Here is a 23,301-nt window from a genome sequence, read left to right as displayed (position 1 = left end):
GTCTCCAATACAATCCTGTCCCCTTTCACTGCTGAAGTTTAAATCATGTGAATGGTGAATTGGCCTCAGGACAGGACATAAGAGGAAAGGTGCACATCAACAATGTGTGCCACCGCATTCTAAGAAACAGAGCAGATTAGAACCTGCTGGGGGGTGGAGAAATATGTTGCATGTGGGTTCTAGGACACTGGTTATCATGCCCAAAAGAGGGCAGACCAGAAAGGAATGTGCAGTATAGACATGTGCGATTCGTTACGAATCGAAATTCGTACGAATTTTCCTGAAATTCCGAATTTCGGAGCATCCGAAATCCGAATGGCAGTTTCCGAATTATATCCGAAATACGAAATTCCGTTAACGAATTTCGGATCTGAATTTCTTTGAGACAGGAACTAATATTACCCCTGTAAATGAGGTTGAACAACATGACAAGATTTTTTTTTTAATCCGAGATACGGATCCGCTGCTGCTGATGCATTACAATACACAGTTACACACACAGGCAGGAAATACGAAATTCCGTTGACGTATTTTCGTTCCGTTATGAACATTCGTTATATTGAAGGTAAAAAGCAAAGTACATTTATATTGGAGTTGATGGTAGTTTTTTTAAAGTCCGAAATACGGAATTCGGAATACGGAATCCGTTAACGGAATTCGTATTTCGTTTTGGTTGACCAATCAGAGAGGTTCTCTTCTGCTGCTGAGAGTTGCATTACAAATACAGGCAGGAAATACGAAATTCCGTTGACGTATTTTCGCTCCATTACGAACATTCGTTATATTGAAGGTAAAAAGCAAAGTTCATTTATATTGGAGTTGATGGTAGTTTTTTTTAAAGTCCGAAATACGGAAATATGGAATTCGGAATGCGGAATCCGTTAACGGAATTCGTATTTCGTTTTGGTTGACCAATCAGAGAGGTTCTCTTCTGCTGCTGAGAGTTGCATTACAAATACAGGCAGGAAATACGAAATTCCGTTGACGTATTTTCGCTCCATTACGAACATTCGTTATATTGAAGGTAAAAAGCAAAGTACATTTATATTGGAGTTGAAGGTATTTTTTTTTTAAATCCGAAATTCGGATACGGAATCCGAATTCCGAAATATAACCGCCACTAACGAAAATTCGTATTTCGTACGAATCCGAATTGAGTTCACTTACGAATTACGAAATAACGGATATTCCGAAACGAAACAGAACACATTTTTTGACGGCGCACACGTCTAGTGCAGTATACATCCTGAATTTGAGGGAAGGCGTGAGCTTTAAAGGATATAGAAGAGCATATGGATCTTGGACACCATTCACAAGAAAAACATTGAAAAAGAGGCGAGGCTGGTATTGGGCAGGGCAAGCACAATGTTCACCATAAAGTGCTAGATACTTTTTGTTGTGTGCTCTTAAAAACACCACTATAGCCTGAACAAGTTGACTTTTAAATGTCAGTATTTGCATATTCATAGGGCCCTTCCCTTACTGCCACCTGACAGTGATTGTGCTTGCTTATAAGTTCATAAGGCAGTGTGTGCTTTCATGTAAGGGGGAGAAACACATGTCTACCCTCCCCATAACCTGGAAATTAGGTATTTCAGCAAGCTCCAATTCTCTGTAAGGTGAAAGAAGTGGGATAACAAGTAGGGCTGTGAAAATTAAAGATTAATTTCTTGATTAATCGTTAAACGTTTTGATTGATTAAAATTATTTTGATCGCTAATGAAAACACTCCTCTCCGCCGGCTTCCGGGAGTCCCGTCGGCGATCCGCTCCCACTCAAGCGGCGGCCATATTGAGTGGGCCCGTGAGATTAATAACGTGCTGGATTAGTGTGATCCTAGTTCATTTTCTTACTTCATTGCTGTGCTGTATGTGTACAGGCCAATGTAGTTGGATCTGTACGTGCGTTATTAATCGATTAAAAAAAATTTGATTAATCAAACACGAAAATTTTAATAATTACCAGCCCTAATAAAAAGGTAACGTTTGCCAAATTGTGGTGCCCACTGTCCTAGAATGGAGCTCAGGTTAGCAACAGTATGAAGACTAAAGGTAACTTCACTTTTGTTGGGTGAAATATAAACTTTGCCGGATTTTTAACAAACTTTGTTTCAGGTTCATATATCATTTCTGCAATAAAAGTTCTGTTTCACCATGTCCTTTTCAGATTAATTCCTAAATGGGAGTTTTAGCCACCATTATAAATGCTATTATAACCACCTGGTGAAATCTCAGTGTTCTGATGAGGAAAGCTGCAGTGTCTGCATACCTTTTAGAAGTAGTCAAACTTAGGGAGTATCTCACCAAAAATAAAATTCTGGTTGTGAGGGGATGCCTAAAGTATGACTGGTATCTTATTGAAGACTTAGAAAATAAGTGATCCAATCACACAAGCAGCAAATGTCTGAGGGCATTCTTTATACCAACAGTGTATACAATGCATCCAGGTTGTCATATGGCACTTGAGTTTTTGACAGTTTTAGAAAATTATAGCATCTGCCATTTCTAATAATAATACATTTCAAAATGACTTGTAAACCATTTTTTAACAAAAGTGGAGTTTTCCTTTTAAATGCATAATATTAATTCAGCATCCAACAGAAGCCAGATACAGTCTGACAAAATATTTTCCATCCACGAAAATGTTGCTTATCCTCTGCCACTCAGAGCTAATTATATTTCACATTACATTCCATACTTTTTGTGCATGACATCTCATGTAAACGGTGTAGGAGTTGTTAAATGCTGTGGAAAACCTCAGCAAGTAATGCTATTTAAGCTCACAAGCTTTGTTATTTAAAATATTAACAAGGAGCCAAAAAGCATAATTTCTAGGAATGTACTACATCCTTAAAAAATGCAAAAAGGTCTATTATGACAGTGATATAATCTGTGCATATGCTAACAACAAGAAGAACTAGACCAATAATCTGTGCAAATCAATTAATCGATCAGTAGATCTGGTCAATTGAGACTTGCTCAAACAGATGGTGCTGATTCAGAAACCCTATGAAAAAGAAAAAAAGTTCAAGTTAAAAAAACCAATAACAGGAATGTTTTTTGTTTTTTTTAATTCACATGTAAACCTACCCTTTGGTGCACAGGAGTGTATCTGCCACTTTTGATGATGTTAGGGATAAGAGAACTGGCCAATGTGAATTAGAGTTAGGGACAGAGCAGGCAGCCTTGTTTTGGGTGCTTGCAGATAAGCATTGATCAACATTCTTTGCACAACTTTCCTGCATTTGAAATTGTTGTGACATTGCAATACCTCCAAATTATAACCAGCATTAATTTTGATCCGGGAAAAAAACGGGATTTTTGACTTACTGTAAAGTCTTTACTTGGAGTTTATTAAGGGACACAGGATAAGAAGAATTTTGAGACATGTAGGCTATTTTGCTGCATACAGGAGAATTGGACACTGGCAAAAAAAAAAACTGTTAGCCAAGATACAATCTCTCACATTGATTAATGCTATCAAAGAAATGGATTTAAAGGTAAGTCAAATTTCCTGTTTACTGAACTGTTAATTAAGGGACATAGGGTCAGAGGGATTCTGAGATGTATGAGATGCCTAAAAGTAGTTCAACTAAGGGGTGGGCAACATAGCAAAAAAAAAAAACTCTATAGCTGGCCATACACCTATAGATTATCTGCAGATTTTCTATGGTCAGATGGAAAAAGTGCAACAGATTCCTCCATCTACGCTAAACTGTGTGGATAGAGGAATCTTCCGCTGGGCCAAGCTTCAGTATCTTGCTAGTCGGCCCCTCTTGCGCTCAAAATACCTGTACAATCTTATTGGATGCAGGCATTGTTCAGGTGTTTTGAGAGCCAGTGGGGCCGACTAGCAAGATACTGAAGTTTGGCCCAGTGGGAGATTCCTCCACATGGTTTAGCGTAGATGGAGGAATCTGTTGCACTTTTTCCATCTGACCATAGAAAATCTGCAGATAATATATAAGTGTATGGCCAGCTTAAAGGTACCATTGTACAACTTTTTTTGTCTAAACATCCTACCCTTGTTCAATTTTCTTACAACTAGCCAATCATGCACAGACCAATGTCGTTCGCAATTAACGATCGTCAGCACTATAACCTGGCCGGTTTTCATTAATTGAAAGGACAGATTTTCATTTGAGCATGTGCCGTTTGCATCTTGAGATTTTTGTTGTACAACAACGTCACTAACCTGTCAATTTTTGTCAAACTAGACAAAAGTTTTATAGCCTGCTTGAAAGACAAAAATCTGCCAGTTGTACAGTAATTGCAGTTGTGCACTTCCCATCAACTGGCAGATTTTCGGATAAAAACGCAATTGCAGACAAAAATCTCCAGATAATTGTAAGGTGTATGGGCACCTTAAACACTTCCGGGCAGCAATACGTCTATAGACGGCAGCCAGCAGAAGTGGATAAAAAAAAGAACACGGCTGCTACAGCAGCCATGTTTTTGGTATTGTTTCAAGAGCAGATGATTGCTGTCAATGTACAAGTGATCCGGCGTCTCTACAGCCGCCGGATCTTTTTTACTGTGCGGCGCCCCCCCCCCGCCGCAACCAACCGGCGTTGGCTTCCCTGGGCACCGCCATCCCTGTGCTGAGATTTTTTCCTAAAAATACTGGTTTGATAAACATTTGTGCAAAAACTGTGCAACATAACAGTTTGCAACTAGTATTTCTGTATTCTACAGTGCCTCTGCTTTCAGAACATATATCATTGTTTGGGGGTTTGAAGCTGTTTTTTAGCCAAACATTTATATTTTATCATGTGTGCGCAAATAGTAAGAAAATGCCCTTACTAGTGGTTAACAGACCTGTGAAAAAACAGGTAAACTGGAAGCTCACAGAGCCACCTGAAGGACATTACATTCAAAGATGGCAGTAGATGAAGCCTGATTATTCATCTAGTTAAAATTTAGTGAATGTGTGAACAGAAGACCAGGTGGCATCTTTGCAAATCTGGGAAACAGAAGCCTGGTTTGTGTATGTGAGGTGTACAGTGTAAAAAATATATTTTAAACTTTTAGCCTAAGAGATAAAAAGGGGGTTTCCTTAGTTTTCCATTATGATTGTAATTTTTTTGATGTTCTTAAGGAAATATTTAAGCACAAAGGACCAACAGCAGTGCTGTGTTTATTAGTTGAGCATCTATCACTTGTAAGTTCTGTTTACATAGACATGTTAATCAAAATCATAAGACAGTAAGATAACTATTTTCATGATTATAAAGGTGTTAGTGAAATAAGACAAAAATTGTCAAGAGGTAAGTAATGTCATACAGGTATGAAAGTGGCATGAAAAATTGAATCAAGATGTTAGTGAGCTTCATTGATGGACTCTGTGTTAAGTTGATGGTAATAAATATACCAGTCTCACCAAGAATTTCAGTATCAACACACAAACTACAGAACTAATTTTTACAATTAATGCCTTGTGTAATGGCTCAGTCAAACTGTTATGGTGCTTTAGAGTATGTGCATTAAAGTGTGTTGCATTAAGGCAACCCATTCATTTAAATGAACCGCATATGGCAGCAAAATGCACCAAAAATAAGTGCACATGCTATTATTTGTAAAGCAGTTTCCTACAACTTGTGGGTTACTGTGTGCTATTGTGTGTTGCAGCACAAGTTCCATTGGAGTTTCATTTAGAATAATTAGTGTGTAACTAAGGTTACCTCAGCACGTTGGTATGAAAAAGCCCTAGGGAAAATTTTATCTTTGGGACCTGTTGGACTAGCCATGAGTCAGCAAGTGAAAAATGCTGAATTTGTATGCTTGATTAAGGGTCAGAAATTGCTTTTTTATAACCAAAAATCTAAACCTTGTGCCTGCTATTACATTGAGAGACATAGGATTTGATAGAAACTACAGGAGGCAGTTAGACCAGAAGCCCCCAGGAGATGTCCTGTGTGTAGTAAGAGCTTCTGATGTTTATAAGAATTTACTTATAAATATAGGTAGCAAGAATGCAAAAGGAAGCTTTGCAAGATGTTACATGGAAAATAGAATAGAGAAAACTAGAGAATACCAGAGAAAGCTGTATGCTTGCTGAATATAAATTAACTGGTGATTCCAACGCCAGAATGATGAGAACATGAGGTGCTGAGCAGGTACATTTATTTCAGAGTGGATTTCACAAGTGTAGCTGTACATCTCAGAAAATGTGTCACACATGGATGTCTGTTAGCCTTAGAAAATGTGGTGTGCTGGTACAACAATGATTAGAAAACAATTTTTTATTTTTTTTAAGAAGGCTTACCTAGATTTTCTTAAATTCTTAATACAAGCCACTTTGTGAATTCTGCTAGAGAGGTGTCAATTCTTTATAGTAACTTAACAGGATGGTCACAAGTTATCCCAGATACTCCATGTATAATCAGTACTCCCCTGGCCACCCTGTAGCCTTAGCCATCACCTTTCCCCGCCACAAAAACAAAAACAAATGTATAACATCATAATAATTGATTCTTGTAATTTGTTGGTTCATGGTGATGACAGCATTGTTGGTTCATGGTGATGACAGCATCTTAGGCAAGTTTTGGGACTAATTAGCCCTGAATTTTCATAGGGTTGTTTATGTCTTACAAAAGTGCATACGTGTTAAACATGTAGGGTCCAGTCACACTTTTCAGTTCCTGCGTGTTGTAATATTGCATGTGGAACAGTGTTTTCTAAAGGTAGACCATTATTTTTGAATGAATTGCCAAAGCGCATGACCAGACAAAAAATGGAAACGCAGTATTTTTTTCTGATACAGCACACTACAATGTACAGTAGTGTGTTACCGTGCATTCTGATGTGCTGTAACAAATATGTGTCAGAGCTGGGTAGCCATTAAAAATGAATGGCAGCACAACATGCTAATATGTGCTATTGTGCATTAAGGCAGGGGCATTGATAGGATTGTAAAAGACCTGGGGCACCCATGGGTACCTTCAAGGAAGCAATAATGTGGCATGGCTAGCACACGGCTGTGAATGTTTAGTGTAGTCACATTGCTTTTAAACTGTGAGGAGTACAGTTTGCTTAATTAGAACCTAAGCCAGACCATGCAACCAGAAGCTTGCTATTAAACAAGCTTTGGTACTAAGACGAAGCAAGAATCGTAAAGCTGGACAATGGGATAAAGTAAATTTGCTGCACTACTCCCGTTAATTGTACATAATAAATCTTCTAATTTTTATATAAAAAAGCCACTGTTTAGGACATTCATACCTTTCTACATCCTGGAATATCATAGCTTCCATTAAAAAAGTGTAGTTACGGCCAGGCACCCGAAGGAGGTATCAAGCAACCAGGGCTTTCACTTCCACTCTCTGTGTGGCGACACCTGTAAAAACTATGATTTCCATCATGTGACTGTGGGTGGGATTGGGTGCAGTTAACTGATTCAGTGGGTGGTTGTACTCCCAGAAAAATGATGCAATGATAGAGGGTGGATCAGTTTCCTGCCTTACCTGCCCAGTATCTTTGCATCATTTTATGCACAGAAGGCAACAGTTCCTATAGGTCAGGGATGGCCAAACTGCGACCCTCCAGCTGTGGTGCAACTACGAATCCCATGAGGCTTTGCAAGATTCTCACAGCCACAGACATGACTCCCAGAGAGAGATGCTTCATGGAATTTGTAGTTTCACCACAGCTGGAGGGCCGGAGATTGGTCATCCCTGCTATAGGTTATAGGTAGATACAAACCAGCGGTTTAACATAGTCACTAAGCATGCTCCCTCATCAATAAAGCATTAAACAGATTTTAGGTAGAATTGCAACAATGCCAGTGATTCCTTTGTTGCCGATCTTGGGGGCAGGTGGCCAATCCAGTGGGTGGTGATACTCCTAATCAAATGATGCAATGATTTTGGGTAGGTCAGACCCTGAGCCTATAACCCCCAGATCCTCTCACTACAGCAAGTGGTGATGTATTTTCATCGCTGCTCACTGAAAATAGTACTACAGAGGGGTGTTAAAAGACTGGTGACTAGTAAAATAGTGGGCATAGCGGCTACCAGTCTTACAAAATGGAAATTAAGGGGACTGCTTCCAGAGGGCAGTTCTTATTGGGGAATACTTGTGTTTCTGAAAGGTATGACATTACATTTATAGAGATAAAGAAAATATGCTGCCCAGAGTTCAGCTTTAAGTGTATCAGGGTACTTTAATTCAAGTTTAATATTATTTTCTAAAGTCATCTTAAAGCACACCAGTGTCCAGATTATGGACATTAAAGTATTTACATGCTCTTGTGATTTAATCCACCCTCAAAGATCACAACAGAGACTCTCAAGATAATTTCAGTCAATTTGTGGCAGCCTAACAACATGAGAATTTAAATTAGTAACCTAATTTATAAGCAATTAAATAATTGAAAACAAATTTATGGGTAGGTACACTGTGTTTTTTCTCTCCAACATGCATTTGCAGACCAAATGTTGAGTTTACAACTGCTTGCAGGGAAAAAAAACCCCTTAACATTCCTTGTCTTTGTCATCTATAAAATACCGGCCTGCTGAAAATATTTTTAAATTTCTAGCGGAGAACATTTAATCATGAAAAGGTACTCATTTTGTTGAAGTTATTCAGCTGTCTACAACCTGCCCTGATGAGAAAGAGACATATGGACACCATTAAAAGAAATCATTAAACTGTCCCACCTACCATTCTAACGCACAAATTGCCAATTGCTAAGTCAATAAATGAAAAGATAAAATATACCTGAGCTCTGCATCCACATTCTTGCTACATAAAATACATGGATATCATCAAGTAAATTCTGGTTCATAATATACCAATCAAACATTACAGCTATGAATGCCACAATCTTTGTGCAATATCTTCACTACTGGGTCCTGGCATAAAACTGCACAGCCTAAAAGCAGCAAAATTACACTTCAAAGTTTTACATAGTCTCAACACAACTCAACAGATAATTATTTATCCTTTAAATAAATCATTATAGTAAATGCATCTCATTTGATGTCACATTTGTATATTTTAATGTTTCAAAGTAGTAATTACTAAAGACATGCTTTGCTAAAAGTAGTGATATCTGACAATATAGAAGATATATGAATGTCAAATTGTTTGCACTTGTTAGAAGGCTTTACAGTCAGTATTTAATAATGTGTAAACACAGAGTTTGTAACACATACTGGTTTGCACTGAAGCAGTATGGCATTGGAAATGTGGATCACACAAAGAACATGCACTTGCTAACTTCTGCTGAACAATAACATGAAAAAGGTTTCAAGCAGAAAAGGTGGCAATATAGAGCAATGCCCTTGATACCTTAGACATTAATGAACTATACAACAATGTTGTCCCACTTAAAGAGCCTCCACACTAGCTGAGCTTTACAGTATACGTCTCTAAATTATATAGTTTGTCTCTTTAAATGAAACTTCTTTGAGGAAGTTTAGTATACTATACACAGTCTCATATAAGGTACTTTCTGACCTAATAGAAACAGGAGATTTCACCTGCCAAAACTGGAACTTTCTCACAGTCCTCACCATTTTGAGTACTCACAGTGCCTCTCTGCCAGGGGCTTTGGAACAACTTATGTTGAATTCTGTCTAAACCTTCTCCAGGGTAGTTAAACTTTCTTGTTTCTTGCCAATAACTGGGAAAGTAGACAACCCCAGATTCAACTCTCATCTCCCAATGACTTTGCCAATCCACAAAGGGAGAACAGTACCTAACTCTACAGCCAGTCCCATCGTTTTTTTCCAGGTACTTAACTGGCTCTATTATAGAGCCAGCATGACCACCTGACTGCAAAGGGTTCATAATTTTACCCATACACTCACGCATTTTTTCCAAATCTATTGACTATGCTTCACCTTATACCAGTCAACAACCAGGACAGAAAGACATGTGACTGAGAAGCTGTCTGAAACACTGATCAGTCATTCCTGCAAAAAAGAGCTGTCACATTTTTCACATTCACCTTACAATCACTGTTGAGACTTAAATATATCCTTAATGTATAGTCAACGAAGGTCAATTTTAGTTATTTAGAGGGACAGATCACAAGATTTGAAGAGATAGTCATAAGTAGGTTAAGTAATGAACCCTATGTGCCTGTTATGGCATCAGATCCCACTTGCCATTGATTCTATAAAACCTAGTTTTCTGTATCAAAAATTTTACAAACCCTTCTTTGGTTAAAGTTTAACAACTCCAGAGAATCTTGAAAGCAATTATGAGGATGGTAGGAACAGCAGCACAACATAGCAGTGGTTGTAGAAGCAGTGAATAGCTGTACAGGCTCTCTTTACCACCTTCTGGTCATTTGTCTGAGCCTTAAGCTGTGACACACTGCACGCAAAGCAGCGCGGAGCAGTGGCGAGCTGCCTTCGCGAGCAGTGTGTCTTGTAAATTTCTCCTCGGCACATCAGCTTGTGAGAGCTCGCATAGCTGAGCGTGCCGAGATGAAAAATGTCATCCTTAGCCAATCGGCTCACACGTATAAACTCGCGCGTCAGCATGCGCCGTCTGGCTGGTTGTTACGCATGAGCCGATTGGCTGAAGGTGCAGTCAATCATCTGACTGCACTCAGCTCACACACTGCATGCAAAGCTCCTTGCCGGACAGCTTTGCTTCACTCTGCATGGCTCTGCGTGCAGTGTGTCACAGGCTTTACAGTTCTGCTTGAGCGTTAGGTGACAGTTGATGTCCAGCAGTTGCTGTCTTGTCAATTGCCTAACCTCTGTCTCCTAGATCCTGAAAGTGCATAATGATATGCATAAAAAATACAGTAGCTGTCCACTTTCCTTTTAACTAAAGGGCTCTTTTATTTGTCCCTGTAAAGGTGCCCATACACTGCTCGATTCTCGTACGAGAATCGCGGGAAATCCCGCGATCGTACGAGAATCGAGCAGTGTGAACGAAGATGTGCGACCATTTCTACTGTACGGTCGCACGTCTTTTGTCTAAGGAGCATGCTAGAAAACCAGCCGAGGATCGTACGATTTTCGGCTGGTTTGAACGGTGCTCGGGAGACAAATGCCGAACGGGCCGGTACGCGCACACTGCCCGTTCAGCATTGCGGTCATCGGAAGCCCGCCCCTCAGGGGGGAGGGCTTGCGATGATCGAGAGTACGATCTGCCTGTCCAAGATGGGCAGATCGTATGTTTTCTTAATCACTTTACAACCATCGCAAGACTAAGGTCTTGCGATGGTTGTACAGTGTATGGCCACCTTTACACACTCTCAGGATTTAGCAGGGAGTATTTGAAGCCAGCTGACAGCAATTGTCAGACTTCAAGTGGTCCCTAAGGCTGGGCACACACCTTACAACCATCGCAAGACTTTTGTCTTGCAATGGTTGTAAGGTACATAAAAAAACGTACGATCTGCCTATCTTGCATAGGCAGATCGTACTTGCAATGATTGCAAGCCATGCCCCCCGAGGGGCGGGCTTCCGATGACCGCAATGCCGAACGGGCAGTGTGCGCTTGCGCACACCGGCCCGTCCGGCTTTTATCTTACGAAAATGCTACAGACCCCACAATGCTCGGCGGGTTTTGAACCATGTTCGTAAGTTTAAAGTCGTGCGACCTTACAGTAGTAAAGGTCGCACGGCTTCCACACACCTTACGATAATCGTACGATCGCGGGATTTCCAGCGATTATCGTACGATTATCGTAAGGTGTGTGGGGACCTTTACCCTGAAATATATGCCAAATGGCTGCAAGAGATGGCAGTGAAGGAAGCCTGAACTACTACTAGAAAGAACTGATGTCCATGTGCTGCAAACTCCCCTTAATTACTATCTGACCTCTATTGGTCCTACATTCCCTGCATTTAAAATATAAATATAAATTAACTCTGCACATTTCTACACAATAAAGTTGTATTATTCATTAGCCCATCTGTGTGTTGTAGAGTTTAAACAATGCACCGTGTGATGTTAGTGTATTGTGGCGCCAGACATCTCAACTCTCCCGGATGTTCCGGGAGTCTCCCGCTATTAGATAACGGCTACCGGACAGCCGGGAGAAAAACATTTTCTCCCGGAAAGGTTTACTCTGCTCGATCTAGAGGAGTAAACATTTCCGTAGTGCCTTTTTTCCTGACATCTGGGCTGCCGGCCGCCATCACTCAGAAAAAAAAACTGCATAGGAACTAATGGCTAGATTGCTATTGGCTATTTCAATTTGCAATAGCCAATAGCAGACTAGCTATTGCACCCACCCATTGCTGCTGCCAATCAGCAGAGGTGGACCTGAAGTTCTCCATCGGGTCCACCTCTGCTGACTGACAGCAGCAGAGGGCGGTTGCAATAACCAGCTTGCTATTGGCTATTGCAAATTGAAATAGCCAATAGCAATCTAGCTATTAGTTCCTATGCCATTTCTTTCCCTGACGGCAGCAGCTGTCAGAACACTAAAAAAAACAGCAGATCATTTCATTTCAGGAGGTGCTCTTTTCCTTGTTGTTGCAACCCCCTCCCCCCTGCAGGGGGGGTTGACAGAGGGCACCTCCCTGAGACAAGAAGGGCAACTCCCTGAAATGACTTATTTCAGGTTGGGATCCCTGTGTGGTGCATTTTATTTGTAATGAATCCAAAAACAAAAAGGCAACGCATCTCTGACAAATGTACATTGAAGTACACCACACAAAATACTGTGCATTGTGATGTGCTTCATCTGAAAAAAATGTTGCATGCCTATTTTATATACATTCTGATGCACTGGCAGCTCATTTACTTCAAGGGTATTTTTACTTTTGCAGTCAAGTTTGAGAAAACACCCTATATATGTTTGTTATGTGTATCTAGTCAGCCATACTGAAAAAAATATTTGTAAAAAATATTTACTACCTTTTTAGATGTTTTGTAGAAGGCAACATGGCTGATTTCAGGTTTTTCTCAGCATCTTCACAGTGATCTGTTCACATAGAAAGAATTAGGACTGAAATGTAAGGATTGCATTTCTCTCATTGACTTCAATAACATATATTGGAGAAGCCCCTCACCCATCATAACCCCACCTAACATTACAAAAGAATGAGAGGCAAGTAGGAATTTTAACCCTACAGAAACTTTACTTCATATCTGATTCCTAGCTCTGCCAACAAGCAAGCCCTTTGATGCCCTTTTATTATTAAGATTAGGAGGTTAATTTTATTTGTTTATTTTTTTTATTTGAGGTCAGCATTCACTTTCAGCATGCTGAATATATAACAACGTTTATTTTTGCCGCAAGGCTTACCTTTAAAAACATGGACTTTTGTTTCAGGGATGCAGTGGTTTTGTTTTTAATTTTAGGGTTATGTAGAGTTTATTCATTATTAGGGCCTTTATTTTAGGTCACACTATTTTTGTTTTGTTACTATTGCTTTTTTTTAATCCGTTATTCATTTTGCAGTCTTCATTAATTGTGTGGATATATTGGTTTTTATTTCATGTTGTTAAACTATTTTTAGGTGAAACTGTAATTTTGTTTCGGCTAGTCTTCCCTATAAAAATGAATGTTGAATGTTAAAAAATGAATATTAATGTTTTATTTCATTTGTGGGTCTCTTTATTTTTTTGACAGGTCCTTTTTTAATTTATTTTAATTCATAGCACAGTATCCACTTGTTCTTGACCATCTGTTTTAGGAGATGCCTTTTGTTTGCAAAATGCTTGATTGCTTAAAAGAAAAAGAAAATAAAAGTGTGGAAGAACTGTGTGCTGACAAGTTATACACTGTTGTATCCTCTGTGGTCTCTTAATTCCTAATAAGAGTTTGATAGAAACTCCCTAGCCCCCTCTATTGATGGTTATCAATCCAAACTGAAATAAATCAGACTGGGGTGCTGCTGTATGTAAGCCAAGCAATTTCTAAATGAAAAAAATCTATTCCATAGCCAAGTACAATTTATGAAGTTGAGGCTGTCCATAAAAATCATATTATTTCATTGTACCACATTCAGCTTTCTGGCATCCCCAATCATGTTATTGAAAGGATTTGTGTGTTTTCAATGTTATTTTGTTCCTCTCCAAGCTGCATGAAAAGACCCTCTTTCCGCTGTACAATGTGTTTACAAAAATTTGGTTCATGTCCCTATGGCAGTGCCTACTAGTGGATTCACTCATCTCTAGTCTTTAAAGCAATTAAAGTTTAATATACTGGAAGTAGCAACTTTAATTTTTTAATAATTCCAGGCTAGAAATCGTGGATTGCAGGTGTGGGTATAACATGTATCTACGCTGGGGCTATTTTTTCACACCTATACTACCTTTCCACAAAACAAGGGCAGGACAACAATACAGCTACTTTACCTTTCCTTCTATGCAGGTGCCTTGCAACATCAGTTCTGCATGAGCAAACCATTTTCAGAAACCTGGTTTTATGCTGCTGTAACCTTCCCATGAGCTACAATAAAACATGTGAATTTCCCACTTTAGTGATGATCAAAACAAAAACAAAGTAAATTCACGCAATGGTACTTTGTGCTTTCCTGCACATTTACCCAATGGCTGTAAAAATCTGCATGCATTTTCTTCTAGTTTTTCCTTGCTGTGTGCAATGTTAATATGAGATGGTTATTTCTGGAGCACTCCTAAGTAAAACATAAAATTCATATAGTTTTGAAAGTAGTATATTTAAACAACAAATTGAAATTATTCCTGAGTTATGAAAAGATGCATGCTTCTTTTGGTAATTCTAAAACACAGCATTGCTTCTTTTCAAGGTTATGCTCCAGCTGTAAATAATATTTGTTTTCATAGTTTGTTCATCAAATGTATAATGATAATGGAAATATGGTATATTGTACTTTATATTGTTTTGTGCAACACCTTTTCTGGTAGAGGTTGTTCTACTATGCAATAGCCATTCAAATTCATTTATAATGGGCAAACAATTGTAGTTATGCCGTCTTTTCATACAATAGATATTTCCCTGCCCACTGATTTAGTCCTTTTGCTTTCCTTTAAATGGCAATCTTTTAGAAAAAGAACTATGTGATAAGGCACTGATAGAACAAGACTCATATGCCACATACGTAGCACTATAGTTCAGAGGCAGGGAAGCTAAACCTAATCTTTTAGTCATTTCCCTGGAAACAGAATGATATTCTATTTTTAATTATTCACCAGGAAATCTGGAAGATGTTTCGAATAGCATATTTTTCATATTACTTTGCACAAATGTTCTCCAGAATCCTCTAACCACCAGTAACATCTGAGCAGAACAGGGAAAATAAAATCTTAGCAAGAATGCTGTTATGTCAGGAAGCAGAATGATACTGAAAAGCCTGTGTTGAATATGGCTTCCCATTATGAACAAGGATATATATTTACCTTTAATAGGGTGTAAATAATTGGCAATGTAAGTTGAAATAGCAGAACAGTAGCTCCTAAAATAAACCTTTAGCTAAGCATGCTATTGACATTTAAAATGTTCTACTAATGTCAAGTTTTCCATTTACTTGCACAGTCAATTAAGTAGTGTACTATATTAAGAATATTTACATTTTACTGTTGTCTAAAAACATGTGGTGGGATTTCTGAGCATGCATTCAATTAATAGGCAACTAGAGTAGACTGCTCTCCAATTTCAGAACCCATTTTTAATGCTCTGTCTTATTTTAGCTATTATAACTCAAAATGTACCTTTAAAGTAATCATGAATACTGTAGCCTGCAAGAGAGATAAGTAAACCCAACAAAATTCACTGTCTCCAATTCACAAAAACTTGCTTCTCTGGAGGATATTTGGCTCACAGATCAGATATTTCACTAAAACTAAGTTTTATGGGCTTTTAAACCTGAACACCAGGCAAATAGCTAAAGATATAGATAAACTAAATATATGAGAACTGCCTTACCCACCAAATGATTTGCATTTCTATCTATCTAGTCTTGAGATTTGCACAACTTTGCCAAACAGCCTACCTAACACTGCATTTAAATAATACAGCTAAGTCTTTTCACTGTCACCTGCCTGTGATGGGACAGTCTAGGGAGAAGCAATATATGAGTATATAACTACTATCAGCATTTTCCTAGCACATGACCACTGCAGAATAATTCAATCATTCATTGTGGTGCTTCTTCCACTCCCAATCTCCGTTTTGCACGTGAATTACAGTAGGCTGATATCGAGTCAAATTCAGGCATTTACACTAGTTGCTTTTAAAAACACTTTTACATTTTTTATATTTTAATGAACACATACCTAGATGAACTGGTGTTTTTTTATCTGCCTGAGGGTTGACAGCCTGGCTTTCTCTCTTAAGAAAGGCAGACAGGGACCTGCTGGAAAATTGGATTATTAAAATGTAAGCTGTTTGCATGTATGCTCCTGTGAAACCTTACTACTGCCTATACCCTTTTTTGTGTGGCGCCCAGGCTGTTTATATTGGCTAGTTTGCTAGTACCAACCTTCTACATATTGTAGAGCACAAAACACTTGCATATATGTATTTCATGTATTTTATTCAGGATGTAGTTTCTAGACATGTGCGATTCGTTCCGAAACGAAATTTGGACGAATTTTCGGAAATTCGGATGAATCCGAATTCCGAATTACAGATATAACGAATGCAAACGAATCCAAATTTCCGTTTCCAAAATTAATTAGCGGTAGTTCGTTCTAACATTCGTTTCGTTTTCGTTTCTTATTCGTTCGTTGCAACAAAGTGACATTAGAGAAGGAGAAAAACATTTTCTTGCCCTCAAATGTCACTTTGCTGCAGTGAACGAATGAACAAAACGAATAAGAAACAAAAACAAATGGTCGAACGAGTTACCGCTAACGAATTTTGTCCGAATCCGAATTTCCGAATCCGAATTGACTTTCACACCCGAATCCCGAAAAATGGAATAACACAAAATCCGAATCAAAATGAAATGAAACGAAAATTTTTTTTTGCCAGTGTACATGTCTAATAGTTTATTTTCTATACCTACCTTTTTGTGACATAGGGCTTAGTGTTTTGGGGATGGGGCCTGTGTGTAAAGTGTAGAAAATATATGTTTGCAAGCATCTAAAAGAAATATGTGCGTGACAGCAAGTCTTTAAACAAAGAAATTAAAAAACATTCAAGAAAAAAAATCCACTTTGCTGCAGCAGTAAAGATTTTAGCTCTTTGGCTACCACCTCTGTTGGCAATGTTAAGTATAAGCTAGCTACACTGGTAAGTACAAAAAAATGGTAGTATTCTCTCTTGGAAAAAGCATTGATAGTGTGGGCAAGTAGTAGAAAGAATAGAACTGCAGTTAAAAATGTCAACTGTACAACAAGTGTCAGCTTTCCCGCAAGTAAATGGAAAGGTAGATGGGCAATGCATGATATGTTCCTCCTTTACATCTCACGCTCAGAGATACCTGGGATAATAGTAGTGTTCTTTCATGAAATTAGATTTGGGGTGTTAGCTGCTTTGAAAGGGGTGCAAACCAAAAAAAGGAGAAGCACTGCTGTAAGAATGCCCATACTTATAAGTGGTTGTTTCAGTCCCAGCTCCTCAGCTGCATGTGTCTGGTGTGAACAATAATCTGAATAATATGAAAATCCACTTGAAGTAGAATGTTAAGCCAAAACTTTTTTTTAGTTTTGGATAGAATAAGAGAAGGTTATAAACCCTATGAGCTTTTTGCCATCTGTGTCCATTTGGGGAGATTTCCCTTCACTTCAAGTCTGATAGTCACAACAGGAAGTGGTCACCAGAACTAATGTCCCCATTGGAAGATTTCCCATTCATTCCTGTTCTGGTGACAACTCATAATTTGGGGAATTCTTTAACTTTCACTTTTAGTGATAAAAGTCACCAGGACAAATAGAGAGGGTGAATCCTCATAGAGACAGACAGACAGCAATAAAAACCTGACAGGTGTTCCTTCTCCACTCTATTTAAAACCTTAAAGTTTTGGCTTCAGTTATACTTTTAACATGTGCTATGCGAAGCAATTTAAAAATTATCCACTGAAACCTATATTTTTTTGCTTGCAATTACTTATTGATAACAGTTAAATAATCTGATTTGTCTGCACACATGCACTCATTGTTTCTTAACTCTTGGCAATGTAATTACCCTTTCAGAAAGCTGATTTCTCGGTACATCCATACAAACAATTCCCATAATAAACTAATAATGTCAAATGTCTGATTTATTCTGATGCACTAATAAGTGAAGTATGTACAAAACAGAAGTCAAAAGCAAACGAGTGGAAAAAGCTTGAGACAATGGCCACATAAGTGCTCAACTTATGAAACATCTTGAGGGTTTATACGTAAAACTACTGTACACATAATTAGGGTTCAGGATGGTAGCTAGTTATGGAAGAACAAATGTAGGTTTTACTAACAATGTCCAAGTAGGCAAATTATAAAGTCTGTCACATCTTAACTTCAACATACACTGAACCGAAGTGAAGCACTAAAATGGCACAGTTGTTGTACAACATCAAAAGGTTTCTTTCACCACCCAGTCACATGTGAATTTTGAGCTAGTTGATATGAGATGATTTTCAGCAGACCTGATGCAGAGTTTATTGGGCCATAAAAGTGGTTGTTTGTTGCCAGCATTGGAGAATGTAGCTCAGTAGCACACACAAAAACTACAGTGCAGACATAGAGTGCAGCTACAATGAGCATGATAAGCTGTGCAATGTGTGGTTACAGATTTCTGTATGGTGCATGTCAGAAGCTTTGTTCACAGGAGAAAAGTTATGTAGTTAGGGTTGCCTTAGTTACCTTGTTGCTGGTCCCTATACTTTAAAGTAAATCACAACTCCTGAACAGTCTTTAATGTTCCATTGATATGACATAGAAGACATATCCAGACACCTGCACTTTAATTTGGCTTGTCTTTTGAGCACCTCAGGAGCTCATCCTTGGCTGTTCTGATTTGCAACTCTCAACTACCTACAGTGTTCAAGAGTCTGGCCCTTCCCTTCTCATCTAACTGCACCTCCTTAATGGCTAGTAAGGCTGTCTGTACAATAGTGGGCTAATCATGTAGACCAGACTGTCAACCACAGAAACTGGTTAAAATTTCCTAAAAGAGTAAAGGTGTCAGTTTGTAGTTTTAACATCTCATAAATAGCATTGCTAGTATGTATTTATGAGGCCTAGTTATTACAGATGACAACATAACTGGGTTTCCAACTACTTTTATATAACTTGAGTTGCGTAAAAGTCAGATCACTGCGAAACAGCCTGTGTATACGATCTATATTCTTTAAGCAAGTGACTATAAAATGGGTTTGAATTTTTTCATCTGATAAATTATTGGTTTCCACATTTTAGCATTTTTGTGGCTGTGCGCCATATAGTTTTGGATAGAGTACAGAAGGATTAAAACCCTTCTGGATTTTTACTGCTAGCTGAGGCTCTGTTAGAGCAATTTGCCTTCACTTACTGTCAGTCACATTGACAATGAGTTCACCACACAGGAAATGAGGGAAAATCTGAAATAGAGATACTGACAACAATAAAATGTTGCCAGGGGTTCTACCCTTCCCTACTAAACAAATAAAGAAGCATTATTATTATTATTGTGGTCTGTGTTGCTTTTTCATATTCCCCTCCAGCATAGTGAAACAGAAAAGGGGTTTCAAAACTAAAGAAAAAGGTTTTGTCTAGACATACACTTTAGACAGGTATTACAGCTAATATGAACAGCTATAGAAGGGTATTTTTTTATGTGCTCAGGATAAATGATTGTTTATTTATTTAATACAAGTATTTATATAGCGCTGACAATTTACGCAGCACTTTACATAGTTGCACATTCACATCAGTCCCTACCCTCAAGGATCTTACAATCTAAGGTACCTATCTCACATGCATACATAGAGGGCCAACTTAGAGAGGAGCCAATTAACCTACCAGCATGTCTTGTTCAAGCATTATTGTGATATTTACTGGAATATGTTTTAAAGTAACAAAAGACAATATTGCTGACAATTATTGAAGTAAACAATATTACTGGACCCAGGCAAGCTTATTAGATACAAATGTTGTTCCTATGGCACAAGGTATCAGCCCTTGCAGTCTGCAAATCAAAGACTTTTCATAATATATGTTCTACATATTTTTAGTGTATATTTTAAGGGTTAGTCTACCAAATACTAATATTTTGTCTATAGTAGTATGCTGATATTTTTCATATATTTTGGGCATTACAGTTAGATCTATTCTCAAAATGTCATGACTCCCACACCCTAGCTGTGCTACCTCACTGCTCTTGATGCAACAAGTGTCTCAGTCTGACTATGGCAATATCAATGACGTAACATTAATGAAAAACTGAAAAAGTAAAATTGTCACAAAAAGTTAAAGGACATTATTAGTGGGTCTCAAATGTTTATTGCTTTTTTAGTACAGCAGTGTGCTACATGTAAGTGTAGTTGCACACCACACCCAATCAGCTTTCAGTTTAAAGAAGTCAGATCAGTTAATGTTTATGTATGGTTAAAACATATATTTTTCAGTTTGGACAGAATGGGGAAGGGTAAAAACCTTTGTCAAGTTTTTACTGTTCTTTGCATCCTCACTGGGTAGATTCACCCTCTGTTTCTTCAGGTGACTATTGTTACAGAGACAGAAAAGTAATGGGTTATCAATATGTCACCAGAACAAAAGAGAGAACAAAATATTCCAATGTAGACTCCTGTTCAGCGGACAAATGCCTAAAAGGAGAGTTTCCTTCACTTTGGAAAGATTTCCTCTTACTTCCTGTTGCATCTCCATAATGTAGTGAAATCCTCTCAAAACACAGAAAGCAAAGACTGAACTGCAGGAGTTTTGAATCTCCACCTCTCTATCCAACACTGGAAAAGTTGGGCTATACATACACTTTAAGTGGGGATTTCTTTTTGTGTGAAACAGTTTTTTCACATAGTCACTACCTTTTGCTCTGGTTTATTCAATGTCTAGATGTGCCTATGTTTTGTTAAAAATGTTATACTCTCTGTACATACACAGTCATACCTAATGTAAGTAATCCACTGAAAAATAAAACTGACATGATTTATAGTGTAAAACAAAACAGTTTTTATCAAAAGTGTCTTTCTCCAGATGTAGAATTGACATTATTTGAGCCAGACGGAACTCCGTGTTTGTATGCTCCCTTTAATATTATTGTGCTCTGGAGGCCAGACTTTGATCATACAAAGAGCAATTTCTCATTATTTTCTATTGACACTCCAAACAGTCTTCTCTGAAGTCTCTGGAATATTGTGTGACCTCTGTCTCAATACTTTTCACAGATTTCACAGGCTGTCACCACCACTCAGACATCACTAACACAGACAACTGTAATGGAAACTGTAACTATGGTGACCACCAGGGAGCAAATTCTTGTTAAGCATGGTAAGGACGAACTCCCGCCGCCTCCACCTCAGAAGAAAAGACAGATCCTTGTGGAATCAGAACTTAGGAAGAGGTGAGAAAATGGCTATTGCACACCTGAGGAAATTAATACACAATGCTATTGCTGAAACAAATTTCTGCTGTGTGAAAGAAAATTGTGAGAGACACACACCTGCAGCCTAGTGTACTGTGGGAATAATGACGGTAGTAGGTGTAAGTATTTTTTACCTATGGGCAAGGATATGCAGGCATAATAATTAACTGCAGAAAAGAGCATTGTGGAAAATGCAGTAACTCAATACAATTCATATTTCATTGGAATGACAACTGTTACAGGAAATCTGGTTCATATAGGCTACTGCACATCATCATTGCTGGTTGCCCTGATTTACTAAAAATAAGCTGAAAAGTTGGTAGAAATCAGCATTGCTAAACAATTACTAAACCCTTTAATGAAGATCTGTGAAACATTTTCAATACTTTCCAACAAAAAAAGAGTATATAGAAGGATGCATACATTAAAGAAAAGCATTGCTATAGTTCTGACTATCCCATTACTATAATTTCAGAAGCCTAACTTTCTTATTGTCACTGCTACATGCATATGTGCATATAATGTGATTGTCTTTTTTATATAATTCTTTTCCAAATTGGTGAATGTATTGGTGGGATTTTATAATGTGTACCTGAAGGCATAAGGACTATCATAGGACTGTAGAGTAAGGAGAAAAGGGGTTGCTTATGGATTCTGCTTATGGATTCTGGATTTTAGTGACAAAGTGAAAAAACTATGGAATGAAATAGAGAAGAAATGGTGATGAGGGCTGCTGGGAAAAGATTAGCGAAATTGTGAAGTGACAATGAGAGGAAGGAGTATTGAGAGATTCTAGAGAATGAACAATAAGATTGTTAGATGACATAGAAAAAAGGGGTGGTGAAACAAACTGGATAAGGAGCAATTAGACCATGGAGTGGCATGGACAATAAGAGGTGTTCAGGTAGAAGGAATTATATGATTTTGGTATAAATATTGGGAAAAAACAGCTGAGTGATGATTGAGAAGGAACAATAGGAATATGAAGTACCATGGAAACAGGGACCCAGAAGAAAGAGTGATGAGGGATGATTGATGAGGGGCACTGAGACTGTGGTGTAACATGGAGAATAAGGGGTGATGACGGATGCTGGAAAAGGTGCAACAAGATTGTGGAATAACCTAGAGAAGTGCTCTAAAGTAAGTTGGAGAAGGAGCAAAGAGACTGTGGTAATAAACTGATAAGAAGAGGTGTTAAGGATGCTGGAAAAGGAGCACTGACACTGTGCAGTAACATGTACAATTAGCAATTATGAGGAATGATAATTATGATATATATACCGCAATGCTGTACAGAGAACAACACTGAGCCAGTCACATCAGTCTCTGTACAGAGGAGCTTACACTCTAATGCCCCCCCCACAGTCACATCAGTCTCTATACAGAGGAGCTTACACTCTAATGTCCCCTCCCCCTCAGTCACATCAATCTCTGTACAGAGGAGCTTACACTCTAATCACTCTAATGTCCCCCACAGTCACATCAGTCTCTGTACAGAGGAGCTTACACTCTAATGTACCCTCCCCCACAGCCACATCAGTCTCTGTACAGAGGAGCTTACACTCTAATGGCCCCTCCCCTACAGTCACATCAGTCTCTGTACAGATGAGCTTACACTCTAATGTCCCCTCCCCCTCAGTCACATCAATCTCTGTACAGAGGAGCTTACACTCTAATGTCCCCCACAGTCACATCAGTCTCTATACAGAGGAGCTTACACTCTAATGTCCCCTCCCCCTCAGTCACATCAATCTCTGTACAGAGGAGCTTACACTCTAATCACTCTAATGTCCCCCACAGTCACATCAGTCTCTGTACAGAGGAGCTTACACTCTAATGTACCCTCCCCCACAGCCACATCAGTCTCTGTACAGAGGAGCTTACACTCTAATG

General features: G+C 38.5%; 1 protein-coding gene across 1 annotated transcript in view; it reads left to right on the top strand.

Moving 5' to 3' along the window:
- LOC108790078 (dystrophin-like) overlaps window positions 1-23,301 on the top strand; it is a 703,081-nt gene that overhangs the window by 208,174 nt on the left and 471,606 nt on the right. The window contains exon 12 of the mRNA XM_018560268.1: window positions 21,212-21,387. Coding sequence (XP_018415770.1) covers window positions 21,212-21,387 — 176 coding nt within the window. The remainder of the gene's footprint in view (window positions 1-21,211; window positions 21,388-23,301) is intronic.

Source organism: Nanorana parkeri, unplaced genomic scaffold (assembly GCF_000935625.1).
Source record: "Nanorana parkeri isolate BGI_ZX_2015 unplaced genomic scaffold, ASM93562v1 scaffold444, whole genome shotgun sequence".
Classification (NCBI taxonomy): domain Eukaryota; kingdom Metazoa; phylum Chordata; class Amphibia; order Anura; family Dicroglossidae; genus Nanorana; species Nanorana parkeri.
Note: the sequence above shows the minus strand (reverse complement) of the source record. Positions and strands in the feature narration are given on the sequence as shown.